This window comes from Podarcis cretensis, assembly GCF_951804945.1.
Source record: "Podarcis cretensis genome assembly, chromosome: 11".
Classification (NCBI taxonomy): Eukaryota; Metazoa; Chordata; class Lepidosauria; order Squamata; family Lacertidae; genus Podarcis; species Podarcis cretensis.
Genome location: NC_137180.1, coordinates 34,259,998 through 34,278,815, shown reverse-complemented (window position 1 = coordinate 34,278,815; position 18,818 = coordinate 34,259,998). Strand labels below are relative to the sequence as shown.

General features: G+C 39.9%; 1 protein-coding gene and 1 long non-coding RNA gene across 6 annotated transcripts in view; one reads left to right on the top strand and one right to left on the bottom strand.

The window, feature by feature from the left end:
- ATG10 (autophagy related 10) overlaps nt 1-7,933 on the top strand; it is a 99,984-nt gene extending 92,051 nt beyond the window's left edge. For 4 of the 5 annotated variants that reach the window (XM_079995792.1, XM_079995788.1, XM_079995787.1 and 1 more), the window contains 3 exons: nt 3,049-3,146; nt 4,162-4,277; nt 5,315-7,933. In XM_079995792.1, the coding sequence (XP_079851918.1) occupies nt 3,049-3,146; nt 4,162-4,273 (210 nt within the window). In that variant the 3' untranslated portion in view covers nt 4,274-4,277; nt 5,315-7,933. Of the gene's footprint in view, nt 1-3,048; nt 3,147-4,161; nt 4,278-5,314 lie in introns of those variants that run through there. The other variant, XM_079995789.1, reaches the window with a different exon arrangement.
- An 11-nt stretch (nt 7,934-7,944) lies between these two features.
- Nucleotides 7,945-16,878, bottom strand: LOC307226894. The gene is made up of 2 exons (XR_013843665.1): nt 15,793-16,878; nt 7,945-15,335 (listed from the first exon to the last, which is right to left on the bottom strand). It is a non-coding gene; the product is annotated as an uncharacterized lncRNA (long non-coding RNA).
- Nucleotides 16,879-18,818: the final 1,940 nt, after the last annotated feature.

Below are 18,818 nucleotides of genomic sequence, written 5' to 3'. Positions count from 1 at the left end.
TATATTGGGGATGCTCCATCAGTGTTGGAGTTCCAACTTTACAGAGTGTAGGAGGGCAAGTATCTGCCTCAGTAGCTTATAGCCTGCAATTCAGTAGAGCTGGAAGGGGCAGGAAGTGTATGCAGGGGTAAACAGAGAAGCTGTATGCAAGTTGAGTTAACTGTAAGGAATGGGAACAAGGTGCTTGTGCCAAAGGCCTTTTAGAAATTATCCGCAAAGCTGAGTCTCTTTGTGGCATCCCATCAATAATGCTAATGAAGCCAGTGAGACCACAATATTTGTGGCTCTCTGATATTAGAGCATATTAGCCAGTGTCCTCGAGAGAAGAGACAAGCAGAGAGGGAAGATGAGAGAGGCAAGTATAAATAGATTATATAGGGGGAACTGGAAAGCCACCAGGAGAGAGAATTGATGGCACCATGGCTTCTCAGGCTGACTTTCTAGTTTGAAGATAGGATAGCTACCTGCTAGCTGTGTTATAATTTGTGTTTGTTAATTTTTTGTCATTGATAAAACTCTTGTTGCCAATTCCAGGATGTAGTCTTTTTCAGAAATCTGTCTTTGCTAGAAGTATTTTCATACATTTCAGATTCAGTCTTACAGCTGAGTGAAATAATATATTTTCATTCAGATTGGCATTTACTTCATAATACAGAATGGCATCAGTTCACTAGCATGGATAGCAGATGGTGGCATCCTTGTATGAATTTGTAGTTTGGGCTGTCTTCTGAATTAAAATAAAAGGAGCCCCAACAATTTTTAGTGTTCTTCTACATAAATTTTGTGGAATTAGTAAATGTTGCTCTGTTGGGGTTGTATCCGATTGTGTCTTTCTGTTGACAAAAGGCTCTTTGATCCAGTGGAGATTTATGTGAGTGAAAAGGGGGATGGAATATTTTCCACAGATCCTCCCTTTCTCCTACAATCTTCCCCACACTACTTCCCAAATTGTTCTCAATCCTCTGGAGCAGATTTGTTTGGGGCAGGACAGAGATACAAAGGAAAGGGGAAATTAACAACAAAGTCCATTTTAGTATTTCAGGTCTGAACATAGGATTACATGTTTGCAGAATTCCAGATTCTGGCTGGCAAGTCAGTCTTGAAAGTTGGCACTTGCTGCATTTTGTTTCATTGTGTAATCAGACATGGAAATCAGTCCTGGGTCTACAAAAGTGTAGCTGGTAAATTGAGATCTGTAGCAGTGCAGATGTAGGCTGTGCTTTAATGTGAAAGAACATTCATTGGTTTCAATGTACATGTAAGTTGGTGAATAGAGAAAGCATTAGTATTCAGTCTTACAGATGGCCAGATAATTTACTTTCCAGCCTTCCTTAACCGGGTGGCTGTGCTGGCTGGGTCTGATGGGAGTTGTCCTTAACCGGGTGGCTGTGCTGGCTGGGTCTGATGGGAGTTGTAGTCCCAAACACCCATATGGCATGGGTTGGAGTGCTGGGAGGCTGGTCTAGACTGTAGCTGTATTTGACATTCTTGGTATTTGTTTGGAATGTATTTTTTTAGGTCTAGACTGTAGTTGTATTTGACATTCTTGGTTTTTATTTGGAATGTATTTTTTTAGGTTTGAAGTATGCTAGGCTCCAGTTTAAAATCATTACATTTGATGTGTGTGTATGGAGGGGGCGGGTCACTGCAGAGCATAAAGGTAGCCTTAAAATGTCTTCCTAGGGAATACTGTTGTACTGCAGGAATACATTGAAAAATAACTCTTATTGTGAACCAAATGCAAATTCGGATATTCAAATCCAACAGTGACTAATATGCTTAGACAACTCTCATACTGCTGTAGAAGAGTTCAGCGGATCCAGCGTGGAACAGACCAAATTACGGAAATAAACATGGAATTTGTGGTACCTTTATAATTCCCTCTCCATACCTTCAAGAGAATAAGTTATTTAAGGATTACATGTTTTTATTTATCTAGCAATTCTAATCCCTTATTTAATCCCTTTAATTTGTGTTTTCCCCAATAGCTTATTTTCTCTTGTATAGTCTTTATAAAGTGATATTCTAACATAAGCTGGTGTTCTTAAATAGCTTCAGGGTGTTCTCAAAGTGTACTCATCTTACTATTTTTAATATAGACTATCTATTTTATCATCTGGCCTAATATCCAGATGATTCACTACTGTGATTGCACATAGTTATAATTTGTTGGCACACTGAATCCCGGAGGCCTAAGGCTGCTTTCTGCATGTACATACTAGACTTGGGAACTGCTAAAATATTAACAAATGGCAGAGAACCTGCATACCCAGAGAACCCAGTAGAGGTCTTAGATAGCTTGATACTGTGTAAATTCATTTTTAGTAATAAATTAATAAAGTTTATTGTGCTTCTTTAAAAATGTTTACATCATTCATAGCTTTGTATAATTGGTATCTCTCTTCCTGTGTCAATATGCTAAATTGTGTTGTCAAAGGATTGTCTCCTTCCATACATTCCTGTCTGCTCAGTGAGATCAACTGGTGAGATACATCCAAAGTGCCATTGGCAAGAATGTGCAAAAGTGCCTTCTCTGTTATTGTGCCCTGGAAGATCTAGCTTACCATCATCACTATGATGCTATTCCAGTGCTGTTTGAAGATGTTTTTATTTCAGCAGACTTTCAACCTGGCTGAAGCCGGATTATGCTTGGATTTCTCACTTTTAGTGCTTTTATCTACTGGACCTTTGTGTTCTAACTTGTTTGTGTTTTGTTAAGTTTAAAATGTTTATTTTTTAAAAAAAAGAATGTTAATTGCCTTGGGTGTTTCATTTATTAATATTTCTGTAGAGAAGTGAATATGACACATAAATAAATGAGTGTAATCTATCAGAAAGAATATTGGTCTTGGATTTAGAAGTCCTAGTCTAAAGTCTTAGATTTAGATTTATTGGTGTTTGGCAAGTTGCTATGTCATAACCTTCCATTCCTCATCTGTAAAATGAGAACCCTAAGAACTTAACATTACAAATGCAATAATGATTGTAAACTACTTTGGATACTGAAAGTGCTATATAAATAATATAAGCATGGCTGATCTTTTTCAGGAGCACCCATTGCTTGGACAGCCTTTCTTTGTTCTTCATCCTTGCCGGACAAATGAATTTATGTCTGCGGTGTTATCCAGTTCGTATAAACAAAGCAGGCAAGTAGTATCAGTGTGAGGTTTATTAGGTTCTCATATTCACCCTAAATAACCAAGTAAAAGTGTACTGTTGTAGCCAGACAAACTCAGGTTAGAAATAAGGCACAATTCTTTAACTTGTTCTTTATCTTATACTGTAATAAACCTGGGGGTGTTGCTGATAGTCCTTGGACATTTTAGGAGGTGTTTCTCAAATTTCATGTTCATAATATTTACTTGGTCTTCTTTGTTATTAATGTGTGGACTAGGCTCCTCTGGAATTTCTATGATTAAAAGACTTGAGTGGAAAATATAATCTCCAGGGGCTTCTTATGGCCTCTGGCTACTCTTGTATGACCCAGGGAATTCTGAGAATTTGTGTTTTCATTTTTTCTTCTTCAAAAGAATTGTTCGACTGCATGGTTTCAAAGATAAATGTGTGATGGGAGACAAGATTACAAGCAAGGTCTGATCTTCTAGCTTCCATGATTTGGAACTCGAGATACCCTTTCCCTAATTACTTCAGTGATTTAGAGGGACTCTGCTTAGAATATGGTAATATTTTGCAATGCTGTACCCACTGATCCCAACCTTGCAGGTCTTCAGAAGATCGTGTAAAATGTTCTTGTTTAAACAGGCTTTATGCTAAACCTAGCTTCAGAGCTTTAGTAGATTTGATTTGGGAGTATGTTTTTTAGATCTGTTGAGATGTTTCATTGACAGTTTATTGTGTTGTTCTTTGTTTCATTTCTTTGGTTGTAGCTTTTATTATGTATAGATATGCTTTGTTTATAAAGAAAATTATTGTTTCTGAATTTTTACGACCTTAAAGTTGGCGGTTTCAGATTGTTGTTACACAAAACTTGGAATGTCAGAACTTCTGTTTAGGGCATTTTGGGATTTCCCCCTCCTCCATAGTAATGATGTGTGCAATGTTGTATCAATTTTTTAAAAATTGGTAGCCATTTAAAATGATATCCAAGCTTTTAAAGACAGCTAGAGTGTAAAAAAAAGCTATTTTCTTTTTGCTTTGTAGGAATACAAACTATATTATTTCATGGCTGAGTATCGTAGGCCCAATGGTGGGTCTCAATCTGCCTCTGAGTTATGCAAAAGCCAATTCTGAGCAGACTACAAGTGCTGAGTAAAGAGGTAAAAATCTTACTTAAAATTGCATATTTAAAAGCCATGTTACTCTTTTCCAATTTGTTAAATACTCTTCCGGATCTGCTTATCAATGCTTAAAATATAACACTGTTTTTGTTTGTTAATATCTTCATCATCACCTTAAATCTTAAACTTGTGCATCCTTTTTATTTCTGAAGTTAGCAATTGCAGATTATTATAGTACAAGTACTTCACATCTACTAGCTAAGATGTCTGTGATGGTGATTGGCATTCTGGCTTAGGATACCTCATCTTTTTCCCCCTATGCATATTTTATCGCCATTTTTTTTAAAAAAATTGTATTTTTCTTCTGTAACTTTTGTTGTACTCCACCTTGATACTTCGTACAAGAATGAACACACACACATATGTAAAACACATGGGGAACATGTGGTTATCCAGAAATTGCAGGTCTTCAGCCGCTATCATATGGTTAAGAACTTAATTGGGTTAAGAACTTAATTCGTTCTGGAGGTCCGTTCTTAACCTGAAACTGTTCTTAACCTGAAGCACCACTTTAGCTAATGGGGCCTCCCACTGCCGCTGCGCCGCTGCTCATGATTTCTGTTCTCATCCTGAAGCAAAGTTCTTAACCTGAGGTACTATTTCTGGGTTAGAGGAGTCTGTAACCTGAAGCGTCTGTAACCTGAAGTGTCTGTAACCTGAGGTACCACTGTATATTGAAGGACCTTCTCTTTAGTTGTGCTGCTTCTGTGGAATCCCATCCCCCTGTAACAACAACTGGCATTTTGGGCATTTGATTGTGTGGGGTGGGGCTTACTTGCCTCCCCTAATATTTTATTCGAGTTGGCACCCCTGCTACTTATACCCAAGCACTTTTTCTTATACCCAAGCACTTGAAACACTGCCAATAACCTTTTTGTAGCTGAAGGAGAGGTCACCAAAAAACCAAAAAACAAAATCAGGAGTGACTTAATTTAAGCAAGTCTAGTGCATGCTGATATATTCATCCTGTTTCAGTTCCCAACTTTTGATTCTGCTTTTCATTATTTCTGTTTCAGATTCTGAACAGGAGCATGGGTAGTGGCGAAGCATAAAGATGTCCCACCAGTCCTGTAGCTCAGCTCAGACAGGAAACTGAGGATAACATCAACATCACCACAAGAAGCCTAAGCAGAGGCTATGGTTCATTAACATTCATGTGTTAATTATAACCAAGTCTTAGGAAGCAATTCTAATTGCAACAAGTATGATACATGGTCTTTGCAGGAAAGAAATGTCTGTTCTCTTTTCCCAGACTTGATACAGTAACTGTTTTGGGGTAACTTATTAAGTAATTCACAAAGTATATCCACAAAAAGACAACATTGGTGATTGTCAAAGGAATTTAAAGTTTCTACCTACCTTAGCTTCTGTTGCTTTCAACTGCTTCTATGAAAAGGAATAATTTTGTAGGAAATGGTTCCCTTGCTGCTGTTTTGCCTTGGCTTAGACCCATTAGCGACATTTATAAGTTACCAATACACAGATTGCTTCACACATTGCAGAAAACACTTTCCCTGAAGAATCAGCATGAAACTGCTGCTGCGCTCTTCGTGTGTTAGGATCAGACATGGTGTTTATAGGCTTCATACACATGAACATCTAGAACTGGCTGTGAGTTCTCACGTAGTCTGTACACACAGTCATATACATGTAGCAATGCACACATTTGACTTGGGACCAAACTGGGTATGATGTGGCAGTCACAGTTGTTGTTTATGTGTCTTCCCTGAGGAAGGGTGTGTGATTTTTTACCTCAGAGGTGCTGTGCAGTATGAGCACTTCCTTTTTATTACCTTTTCACGGTCTGTCACCTAAACACTTTAGCCCTTAGATTTGTTCCAATACCAGAAGTGAGCCAGGCTGTTGGGACGGGACTGGGGGGGTGGATTGCCACGAGGACAGTTTCACCTTTGTATCTCTCTGAAACTACAATTAAACTTCACCACTGGCCTGTCATTATATGTGAAACAGGAAACATGGCTGCTGGTTTCCCACCTAGTTTGTTTCATGTTATTTCTACAGTGAAGCATTTTCCATGTAGGAAAAATGTAATGTTAAATGTTGACCCTAAATTAAGCTGTCTTGGCTTTAAAATGGCCCTCAATGTTTTGTGTCACTTTTCCCCTGCCTTCTCTTTGTGCTGCCTTTCTCCTCAGCATAGGCTTCGTAAAAAGTACAGCTGCATTGAGAACCTGTTTAATACCAAGTAGCTTCAATTAGGACTCTGCTAAATGCCCAATAATAGTCTTCATGTTACATATGTTTATCTGGCTTATCCATTCAAGAGGTTAATTAACAGTTAATATATGAAATCAATTAGCAAAAAACGTCCAGATATTAATTTCACTTCCATTTAAATCAGTCACTGCTCTATTAATGTCAGTCACGTTGCTGAGATGCATCATAGCACAGATATACCTCTTAGTTTCCCTCCCACTGCCCTGGACAGACTACACACAATCTGTATTGTGTTACTGCATTGAGTGGGTGTAGTTTTATAGAATAAGGAATATAAAGATGACTAAAAATTCCAGTGTTGCATTGCTGAAGTTAAAAGTAAAGACTCCAAAGTTCACTAACTGGTAATATATGGCAGCAGCTTTCTTCATAATATTTAAAAAAATGGTTTCGCTTCCACTTAAGGTAGTTTAGTGGGTTTTATGTTAACTTCGGCTTGTACTAGTCTTTGGTTCATGAATAAAGACTACACCTTACGTTACCTAAGTAAGTTTCCACTATTATTAAGTGGATTCCACATGAATAATTATAACCACCACAGTGAGAAGTGTTACAGTTTGCATGTGACTTTAAACCATAAACTTCAATTTTTTTGTCAATGAACAAGAAGTTTGTGCTTCACTTCTCCCCTGCTTCTGATGCCAGGAAACAAGCCACAGATTGGCATGTGAACCAGAGGCGTAGCGTGGGGGGTGCTGTGGGGGGCATGGCCCCAAGCACAATTTTTAGAGGGGGTGCAAAAAGGTGCCCCCACAGCAGGCGCCAGAAGGAGCTGAGCCTTGACTGCGATGCTTGTGCCTGGTGCAGCTCTGCTTCCTGGGTCAGGCCTGACCTGGTGGCGGAGAGCAGGAGGATAGTGGGCAGGAACTTCCGTACCCCTCTCCTACCCTGAACTGTGGTGCAAGGGAGGGTGCCCTCCGTGCCTTGCACCCCCTCACGGATGTGCCCATCCCGGACTGCACTGACCGATGTGCACCCAGGCTTCTGGTCTGTTTCAACCAGTAGAAGCCAGGGTTTGTTCTTGGCTACCTGCTTGTGGTGTGTTTGGGGAAAAACAGCTGTTCCGTGCAAGAATAATAGGAGCTGTGTTTCCCAACCTGTCTCCCTCCAGATATTGTGAACTCAAGTGACCCTTGGACATTTTGACTCTGCCCGATGGGAGTTGGAGTCCCAGACATCTAGAGGGTACCAAGCTGGGGAGGGCTATATTAGAGGATATGAACATGAACAGCTGACTTAAACCAGTTCAGATAAATGGTTGATGAAGCTAGGGATACTGCATCTGAACTTTGCCTTAGTCCATCTTGCCCAGCATTGTGTACTCTTAGTGGTAGTGACTCTCCATAGTATCAGAAAAAGAGAGGTCTTCTCATGGTGCCTGTTAAAACAACAACTTTTTTTTAAAAAAAATGAAGAAGCTGGGACCTTCTGCATGCAAAGCATATGTCCCAGCATTACCTTTTGATATCTCAACCAAAGACAACAGGATTGCAAGCTACGCAATGAAGTGTTTTGTTCAGTTCCCTCCTCTCTCATCTAAAAGCAAAATAAATTACACAAAGCAAACAAATAAACGATTTGTATTATTTATGGGAGTAACACAATTTGGTTTCATGCAAATTTTGGATTTGTTTTTTGTTTTAGTCTAGGGTATGCACAGCCTTCTATTTTGCCAATATTTTTCACTTTTAAAGGAGTACTATTTCTCAAGAAAATGATACAGTTTTATATGTTCCATTTATGAGGGCAAGATGTTTGGCACAGTTCCACTACCCTTCTCCTGGTTCAATAGAGTTCAGACAGTCACCTGGGATTTTCCTTAAGTATGAGGAATTTAACCAGTGGCCTAATGCCAGTGTTTTCAGATTAAGAAGTTCTAGTTTGCTTATAGCCATCAGTGAAAATGTAGAACTGCTGCTTACATATTTTAGGATTACTATTTAATTCTTTTTCCATTCTGATGCAAAAGGATCTAGCTTGTCAGACTATCTAACAATAAGTCAGCCGTTCAATGGTGTATCTTCATCACTGGCAACAACCAACAAAACCCATTTTCGGAAAACTATAACTTTATACTAGTGATTCAAGCCGTTTGAGTGCCTTTTTATTCATGTTAGATCACAATTCAGCTAGTCAGTCATTGCTGCTAAGCAAGCATTGAGACAAAGAAAACATTTCTTCTATGGCTTCTTCATTTTCCTCCCTCCCAGAGAAGTTTCTTTAGCAAAGCTAATTTGTATCTCTTTTCAAGATTTTATCTTTTAACACAAAACTAAAAAAAGAAGAAAAAAGAAAAGAGGAATGTCACGGACTGGAAGGAAACATAAGGATGCTATTCCATGCTGTGCAAACATTTCCCCCTGTTTCGTTCATTACTGCAGACACCCAGGTTGCCTTGCTGAAAGCATGGCATTTTGCCTTTGAAACCACATTGCCTTTTGCAGTGCATATGGCAAATGGGTAGCTGCACAGAGGGCTACTTAAATGCTTTCTCCCCAACATAATTCCAGAGGTTCTCTCAACTGACAGTGTTCCCTGCCTGCCCTTGTTTTGAGAAGCAAACTTTAATGTTAAAGTTGTCGTCTGCCTCTGCAGTTGATAGACCTGTTCTCAGTGTCTGCTCAATATTGACAAGCATCCTAGCTTAACTTCTAGCAATAGAAAATGATAAGATAAACAAGAAGCATTTTGAAACAGAGAAAGTAGGGACCTTACCAAGACAAGGTTTTTCCAGATGAGAAATATGCAGTGTTCTAGCTATAATACAGTGTTCCAGCTATAACACCTCTGTGGAATACATCTTCCCCCACCTTGTGCAGTGGAAAGATTAAACCATTCTGAATATTTTAAAGTATATAAACCCAGCTATTAATCAGCAACAGACTCTTGACTGGTATTGGATGGGGCAAGGTACAAAGTAAAATATGTGGATATTGTAATCTGGAAGTACCTAAGAGTGTAGGCATCCTATTTAAAAATTGTGGTTGCAGTGAGCTAGGGATGTTGTTTATTTTTTAAACAACAGCAACACATGCAATTTTATGAACATATAAATATCCACAAAACACATCTAAAGGGTTATTTACATCAGTAAAAATGACTTACGAATAATCCTTTTAAACTAACAGCTGAAATACTTCAGAAATAACCCAGTATTTGCAGGAAGAAAGCATTTACAAGTTCTATTCTTCGTGTACTTTTAATTAGTTTATTGCCAAATTCACTACTTCAGAACTTGTATAGTTAGACCAGGTAGGTTATTCCTACTTGGCAGTAACAATGGAACAATGTAACCTGTAAATGATGGTTTGCCAATTCTCAATTTTCCCAGAAGAGCAGAAAAAGATAATATAAATTCTGATGTGTGTGTATATTTGTACCCCACACTATCTTGCAAACTGAAGAGAAGAAGCATTCCAAAAAGCAGTTAAGATACCAAGTATATACAATATAGTCAGTAAAATACTAACAGCTTCAGCTCCAGTGACCAAATGCTAGTCCAGACAGAAAGGTTGCTTAGGCTGCATACAAACCATGGATTTAAAGCACAGTTGTCCCCCCCTCCCCAAGAATCATGGGATGTGTAATTCACCCCCACAGAGCTATGATTCCCAGTAGCCTTAACAAATTACTGTTCTCTATTATTTGTGTAGGGTGTGTATCTTAAAAGTATGGTGATTATTGCAACCATAGTTCCTAGAAAATATTCCTGCTCAACTTTTGGCAGACCTCCAGAGCCAAAGATTTCATCATTGTGGGGTAGCCATCAATAATATTTCAACATTTTCTTGACAGCACACTCCTCATGAGTAATTTATTTAAGATTTTTCATTATAACCTAACAGTAAACACTGAAAGAAAATGAGGAAAAAAGGGAGCTAAAATAAGAAAATGGTAAAGTTTTGAAAAGCACATGTTATGCATTTTGGTGGTACAAAACGGGAAGAAAAGAAGCTATTCTAATCATTAAATAATGTCATTTGTCTTGGGCTTCTGCAGAGGTTACTGAAAAGTCAGTCTTCTGTTTTCAAACACAAAAGCAGGAAGCTGAGGAACAATATAGAAGAAGATGAAGAGGGAAGCAAGATGTTAAAATGGAAATGCAATGAAAAGGGAAAGGAGGTGAGCTGGAGTAAGTTGTTAACTGGGCCAGGCATCAAGCATACCAGGTTGTAGCAGGTGCAGCTTTGGGGCAATATGGCTGTAATCAAAGTGCTGGTACTAAATGGGATAAGAGGCAAAGGAAAACATGGCCTAATTTTTAATAACTTGCAAGTGCTCCCAAATGCAGTTGTTGTTTTTACATATGTAACAGTACAGATAAGAGGGTGCATTTGGGATATTTCCAGGTGACAAGAAGTGAGGAAAGTTGCACTTCCAGGGAGAAATACCCAAAGCGTGAGAGTTTGGTGCGCTACCATTGCACTGTTTGAAGGTTCCAAAGGCATATCACTTATATGTGAGCATTCAGGAACTGAGGTTGCAGCTGTATAAATTGAAGCTCTCTTCCATTTGGAACAATTTTTTAAGCATTGTGATTGTTTTATTTGTATCTTTATAATTGTATCTTCTGTTATTGTAACCCACCCTGGGTCCTTATGGTAAAGAGTGTATAAGAAAGCAATCAATAAGTACACAACTAATCATTCACTGCATTAGAATCATTGATAAAACTTTGTACCAGAAAGAGGCAATGATAACCATCCCTGGTCATTGTTACCACCTGATTTTAATTGAAGGAAAACCCTCAAAAAGTCAGGTACAGGCTGGAGCTCCTCTATGACACACTGCCTAGGTGACAGGATACGCCGACGATTGAGATCAGCAAAATCACATGATTAAGTTCTTGCTGCATGGTAACTCTTCCTTCTGTGTTTTGGGGGCTCAGTGAAACATAGGAAGGAAGGAAGGAAGGAATCACTGCCACTTATTTCACAGCAGGAATTACGGCATCATCTCCTGGCCAGTCCTCTGTTTGCCAACAAATTTGTTTTCAGAGAGAAGCCCAGCAAATAAGCTAAGCAGAGGGAGAGAGACAAACTGCCACTCTTATTTTGAAAAATCCTCAAATGCCTTGTGACCAAGCAAAACGTAGAAAACAGTGAATAATTTTTTTAGTTCAGCTAGTCAAATATTAAGCAAGGTAGTGGTAGGGTTTATACATGAAAGGACCATGAGCTCAGCTCTTCTATGGAAAATGAAGTCCTAGGTTGAAATGGGAGCACTCTTTTCATTAATGTTATGTCTGTCCTCCCTTTTCAAGGCACTATTTTGCACTTGTCCCCTGTTGGTGGACTTGGTGGGTTCTGGGGGTGGGGTAAAGTATTCCGTAAAACTGAACCTGAGTGGTGTGGAGCAACCTTCCAGGCAGAAGCCTGAATGAAGTGGTGATGCCCTGTGCATGTGGTTATAGGGAAAGTGTCTCACTGCTAGAGGTGCTTTTCCACAGGGAGTCTGGGCTCATACCTGAGTGTTCATAACAAAAAGCACATGGAGAGTTCCTGGGATATCCTGAGTTAATTAACTGTCATGCCACAGGGTGAAAGCCCAGCAATAGTGACATCTCTTCTCATCTGGTCTATTTTTAGCAAGATGTTCTTGCCTTTGCTGAAAGGGGTGAACATGGAAGTTCTCGGAAATGCAGAAAAAGGAACACTCTTGACCTAATTAACACAGTCTATTAGCAATGTGCCCTCATTCTTGCTGAGAAAGGGACAGGCTTGGGCTTCTCAAGAAGTGTGAAAGGGTGCTTAATTTAATTAGGTGTGTGCTTGCTGGTTGATACTCATTTATTACTAATGGGAGATTATTGGCTGAATTAAGGGTTTAGCTTGCATGTAGAAGTGGTACTGGATTCTGGATTTAATTGGGGCAAGGTGCAGACGGTTTCTTATGAATGGCATGTGTCTGGGGGGGGGGATTATCATTGGCTCAAGGCCCAAGGGCTTTCCCTCTCCACCACAGCGATACTTTCACTGCTGAGAACCAAACAAATTACATAGGCTTGGGTCATGTACAGAGTTCAAACTGAACACAACTTTTTATTTAACAGCCCAGTACTGTAAAGCTTTCTGTTATCATGTAGCTAATCTAGGCTAGCCACTTACACACCAGTCCTGCTCCATCCCCCATGAAAAGAAAAGGATATGCATCATCAAAGAGTAGCAGAAAAGAAGACTGCAATTTGCATAAAACTTGCAGGAACCAATTTATGTGTACAGATGCAAATTTAGAAGATGTTTACTATAATTGCAATTGAAATATGTTACATATTGTCATAATAGCGTATGCTGACCAGGGACCTGTGTGCATTCTGTCTGCTATGCAGGTGCTGCTGGTGGGCAATTTCAAGACCCCTGCTCCCCTTTTTCATGGTTTATTGTATTCATACTGGATTTGCCTTTCAAATAGAGGACTGTCCTCTATAAAATAGGACACATGAGCTTCTTAGGCTCAACTCAGTGCTGTTTTGATTGAGTTTCAATCAATATTCACATACAAATCCCAATAATTGCTAGATACAGTTGTTTCTTTAAAAAAACTGAGGTCATAGTACTAGGTTGGAAACTAGACTGGCAGACTTCCAGCTCCAACCTCTTGTTCATATTTATACACCTGGCCTACAAATCAGGAATTTTGATGAGTGTTAGAAGGAGTTAGACAGAAAAATAAAATAAATATGTTGTCGTTTTCGTTCCATTCTGTCCTTTTAAATCCCTTTGTTTTATAATCTTACATGTAGGGATGGGGGGCTACATAAAAATTAATAGCAGAGGAGCTATTTATTAGGTGTAAAACCATTTTTATATTAAGGTCAAGCAACTGGATCATTTTTAAACATTTACTTTGGCTTCAAAGGCCCTACTTTGGCTTCCTTGAGGCAACATTTATTTTCCACCCAGTAAAAAGTGTGAACTTGACTCAGCTGGCAGGAAGTAATGCAAAGGTACACAAATGCTCTCATTGGCAGACTCTAGGTGATCTCTGTTGGGTAAAAGAGGGTTTTGCTTGAAGTGTAGCATTAGCTGTTTCAGTTTAACAAGTGGAGACCCCTGCCTTTTCTTTTTAAAAACAACAACAGGGAATCTCTCTTATTCTTGCCCACTCTTTTTCACACACGCTCTGCTGCCAGCCAGTTCTTTCTCTTGCCTGAACAGAACACAGCAGTCAGTTTACATTCACAAAAGAAGAGTCCCAATAGGTCCCATCAATTCAACACCCTTTTCTCATAGTGACCAAGTGGGTGCCTCTGCAAAGTCAGCAAGCAGGACCTGAGTGCAACAGCAGTTTTTCCACAGAGATAACAAAAATCAGTGGCTAGCTTTTGTGCACAGGATAAGTAATTGTAGGGAACAGCCTTTTTCCCATTTTCAGCTCAAAGCTGGAGAGCAGCTGGAGCTTGTTCTTACACCAAAGATCCACATCTCTCTCCAGCTTAATTCTGGAGCTGGGGAAAGGAGCAGAGAATTGCTCCTGGCCTATGCTGTGTTTTGGAGGTATGTTACAAGACCATGGACAAGGCCAGTCAAAAACACGTTGACCCCTCTTCAGACTTGCCTCCTTAAGATAACAGTCCAGTTGTGTTTCTCAGCTTTGCAAGGGTATGTTGAAAGTTGGCCTAGTCAGAGGACACTTTCTGTGATGACCCTCCTCTCCCACTACTGCTCTGTCCTGTACCATATTCTATGTGGACTTGATAGTGCAGAGTACGTGCTTTGGGTTTGGCTCCATAAACCCTGACAACAAATGGGCAGGTGGGAGACCAAACACTGGAAAGAAAGCAATTAATGACGATGCTTCAAACTACTGTAGTGTGTGCAGAGTGGGTTTTTCTTCTTTTTCCCTGGCCAGCAGCCATGTCAGTGGCCTAATAGCTTATATGCACGCCGGACTTTTATTTGCAAATTATGTATATAAAGTGCTCCCATCCATTTAAGATGTAACCTAATACCACAGATAGTCAACAGCGAGCACTTTGATATGTGACTCGTTTTATCTAATGGAAGTTAGATGATGGAAGTTGTAAGCCGATGAGTACAATAAGTATGTCCAGTATAAATGAAATGCACACACCCAGAAACACTAGGAGTGAGGATGGAGGAGGTAAAGCTATTTATTTCAAATGGTTATATCCAATCTTCGCATTCATGAGGATCTGCAGGGTGCCTTAGCAAGAATGAAAAAAGCTCATGTGAAACAATCATGCAGCAACAATAAAGCAAAATATAATTGATAATTATCCCAAATAATATCTAAAATAGCAGGTTTTGTTTTTTAAACTTGTGCTCTAAAGCTGACTGGTGAGGGGGCATGTGAGTCCTTGAGAGGGTGTTCTATAGTCTAGGTGCCACAACTGAGAAAGGCCCTGCATTGTGTGATACACACTGTACATTAGAATGCCTGGGGAATATGCAGCAGAGTCTCTGAGGACAATCTAAGTTAGTGGATAGGTTCATACAGAATAAGATGGTCCATAAAATATTCAGACCTCAGATAATTTAGGACTTCACAGATAAAAAACAAAACAACTCAAAATGGGCTTGAATTGTGAGGAAGAGCAGCTGAACAAATGGGCATTAAACGAGCAGTTGTAGATCGTGGTGTGTTTGCTTCCTGATTCCAAATGCTGGTTTCTGCAACTGCAATCAAGTGGATAGACTCCGTTGTTTGGAAGCCCAAGAGACACAGGCAAGTGCTAGAAGCAGCTTCATACTGCAGTCCTGTGAATACTTATCAGGGACTAAGCCCCACTGAACATAGTGGTTTTTCCTTCTGTTTAACTGTGTAAACAGGATTGCACTGCTAGGGGCTTTGCTCTGCATTCTTCATGAAAGAAGAAAAGGCTGTACTCACTTTAGCGGTAAAGGTAAAGGTAAAGGTACCCCTGCCCGAACGGGCCAGTCGTGTCCGACTCTAGGGTTGCGCGCTCATCTCGCTTAAAAGGCCGGGAGCTGGCGTCGTCCGAAGACAATTCCGGGTCACGTGGCGAAGCTGCAGCTGGTGAGCCAGCACCAGCGCTGTACACGGAAACGCCATTTACCTTCCCGCTAGAAAGTGGTACCTATTTATCTACTTGCACTTTGACGTGCTTTTGAACTGCTAGGTGGGCAGGAGCTGGGACCGAACGACGGGAGCTCACCCCGTTGCGGGGATTCGAACCGCCGACCTTACGATCAGCAAGTCCTAGGCACTGAGGTTTTACCCACAGCGCCAGCCGAGTTTTTCCTTCTGTTTAACTGTGTAAACAGGATTGCACCTGCCAGGGGCTTGCTCTGCATTCTTCATGAAAGAAGAAAAGGCTCTACTCACTCTAGCTGAGTGAGATTCAAAGTGAGGTGCCAAAGGGCTAGGGATGGGGCACTTGGTTTTCCCAACACGTCTGCATTGTTTAGCCTTGGGATCCCCTTCCGCTCCTTATTGTGAAATTCCTTCCAAGATGGTTAAATTTGCAAGTAGCAGAATAGAACAGGAGGTTTATGTAAACAAATTATGTGGACCTTAAATGAACTTCCTCCTGAGGTTTGAATTACCATTATCTCCTTTTTGGGGATATTTTGATTTGTGCCACTATTTTGTGAGTCCAATTTTTGTATATTTTCATGTTAAGACCATTGCTATGACTTCTTTTGGGTTAAACATACTTGCTGTTGACTGATAATTCCCCTCCTTCCCTTGTTCCAAGTAAACTTTTTTCCATGCCATTAAACAATAAACCTGTTGTCTTAACTACTTCCTTTAGCTCACTGAATACCTCCCTTAAGTCCCCTTTTCTGATTTGTTGTTGCCTTCAGCAGCACTGGGAAAACCCCACTCTCCGTTGAGTGAATGTGTCTGAACGAGCCTCTCTACAGTTCTTTCCAAAATATGTATCTCTCAATTGTTCTTTCATTCTGTGTATTTTCTTGTGGGGAAGCAAAAATAAAAAATAAAAAATCTTACAAATCCTTCAAGACCCAGCAGGAGCAGTCCTCCCTTCTAGAGACAGAAGCAGTTTGGCATGCCTTGAAGTAAATGGGAGACATTTAGTCCTTCAATGCATCAAGCTTGATCAATTCAACTCCTTACATCAAACAATTCCAAGGGATTTTCCACTAAAGAAGCTCTGAACATTTTACAGTCAACAGCCCATACGCCGCCTCTGAATTTTTCTCAGCATCTTAAGAGTGGCATCTAGTGGCAGAATGTCCTCATATCCCTAACTGCCATTGTGAAGCAGCTTTAGCTGCAGATGCATGCAAGCACATTTCAGAACAGGAGCCATGTTAGTCTGTAGCACTTTAGAAGCAAATTTATTAGGAATCTGCAATTCATTCAGTGTTTATGAAATATCTTCTTTTTGTTCATTTCTAGAATGTGTGTGCATACAGCATCAAAGACAAGAAAGCCTAAAACGTGAGGAGGCTTCCAAATGGTACTGAGGAGAACAATAAATACATTTAATAAAATATTAAGCTGGCCAGTGCACATCAGTGAAGATCTTCCTTTCAAGATGCTAAAAGACAAGTCATATAATAAATTAAAAAAGAGATATCCTAATGCAGAATTATATTGCTGTATACATAGTCACTAATTATAATTAAATACTCCATATTAAAAAGGATTATTATGTATGATGAAATATATTTTAAAACCATTACCTTAAGCAATCAATACAAATAATGGATCTATTACAGCTAACGTGCTTCTTTTTCCACTACAGAACTTAAATGCTCAATCCTTTCTCATAACTAAAGCACTAATGTTGTCATCAGTGGCGTAGCATGGGTTGTCAGCACCCGGGGCAAGGCAAGTAATTTGCGCCCCCTAACCCGTGGATTTGCACCCCCTAACCTGTGGATTTGCGCCCCCTAACACTAACCCCCAGATGTTGCGCCCAGTGCGGCCGGCCCCCCCTGCACCCCCCACGCCCTGAAAAAACTTAAATAATCACTAGCAAGTCTAATATATTGTTACGAGTTGTGGGTGCAAGACACCCTAAGTTCTGAGTCAAGCTAGTGTTAGAATTTAATTAAGGCTTGTGTGTTAAAACTGTGCCAGACTCCCACATATTAAAATCTAATCAAGACATTTGTGTATTATGCTGCATCAGACACCTCTTTAATTCTAGGAAACCAGCAAGTGTCAAAAGCTAAATTAGTCAGGCTAATTAAGACAATACAGAGCATCAAGGGCAAAACACATTTGCAAATGAGTGGGCTCCATCCTTCAACTGAGAGATAGGACTCAGCTACATTAGAAAAAAACCACAAACCTGTGTTTTGAATGCGTTATAAACATATACCACCACATGGCAATGGAGAGCAAAATAAAACTTCTAAGCCATTTTCCATAGTGGTTTTTTTCCCTTTCGTTATAACAATTTAATTTTTGACTTATTTGTAGCAGTTTTTTCCTGTGTGTAGGTCCACCTGTCATGTTTTAGGTTAGAGAGTTTAGGACTGTAGTTAGGAGTTATGCAACAGAGTTTGTAAGCAGTCAGAGCAACTTTTGAGAGCAATGTTTAGGGTCTGCTTAAGTCCAAGGCTGCTGTGGCTATGGGAGAAGCCAGGACCCCTTGGAGTGTTAATGCTGGGTTCCCTTCCATTGTAAGCTCAGGTTGTATATATGTGTAAATAAACATATATTTTCCAAAAGCAAACACAGGGCCTGGGAAAAGCGTTCCTTGAACCCCTAGAATTTTGTACTGCTCAGATTGAGGTGGCGTGCAACACTATTGATGTTCTTGAGCCATTTCCAGACCATTGGTATCTTACAGAGGAGCTTTGATTGCTTACTGGTAAATACAGATCACATAATTCAAGTAAATTTGGCACTCATATATATGTACACACACACACACACACAAAAAAAAAATCCAAAAAAGAAGAAAAAAGCTCCAGACTTTTCGCACTAAGGAAAGTGCTGGTGAAATCCACTGGCTAATGTGAGTAACAGTTATTTGGTGTGGCATCATATAACCTCTCCACAAATATATCAGAACGAATTCTCAAAAAAACGATTGTTTTCTTTTTATTGCTGTTCTCTATTGTGTTTCTTCCCCACTTGTCAACAGAAGGCCCCAGGGGGCAGGTTACAGCATATAAAAGCACAATTAAAACAGTAAAATAACAGCAGCAAACCTGCTAAAAACCAAGAAATGAATATACAGTAAAAGGTAAAGGTATCCCTGCCCGTACGGGCCAGTCTTGACAGACTCTGGGGTTGTGTGCCCATCTCACTTAAGAGGCCGGGGGCCAGCGCTGTCCGGAGACACTTCCGGGTCACGTGGCCAGCGTGACATCG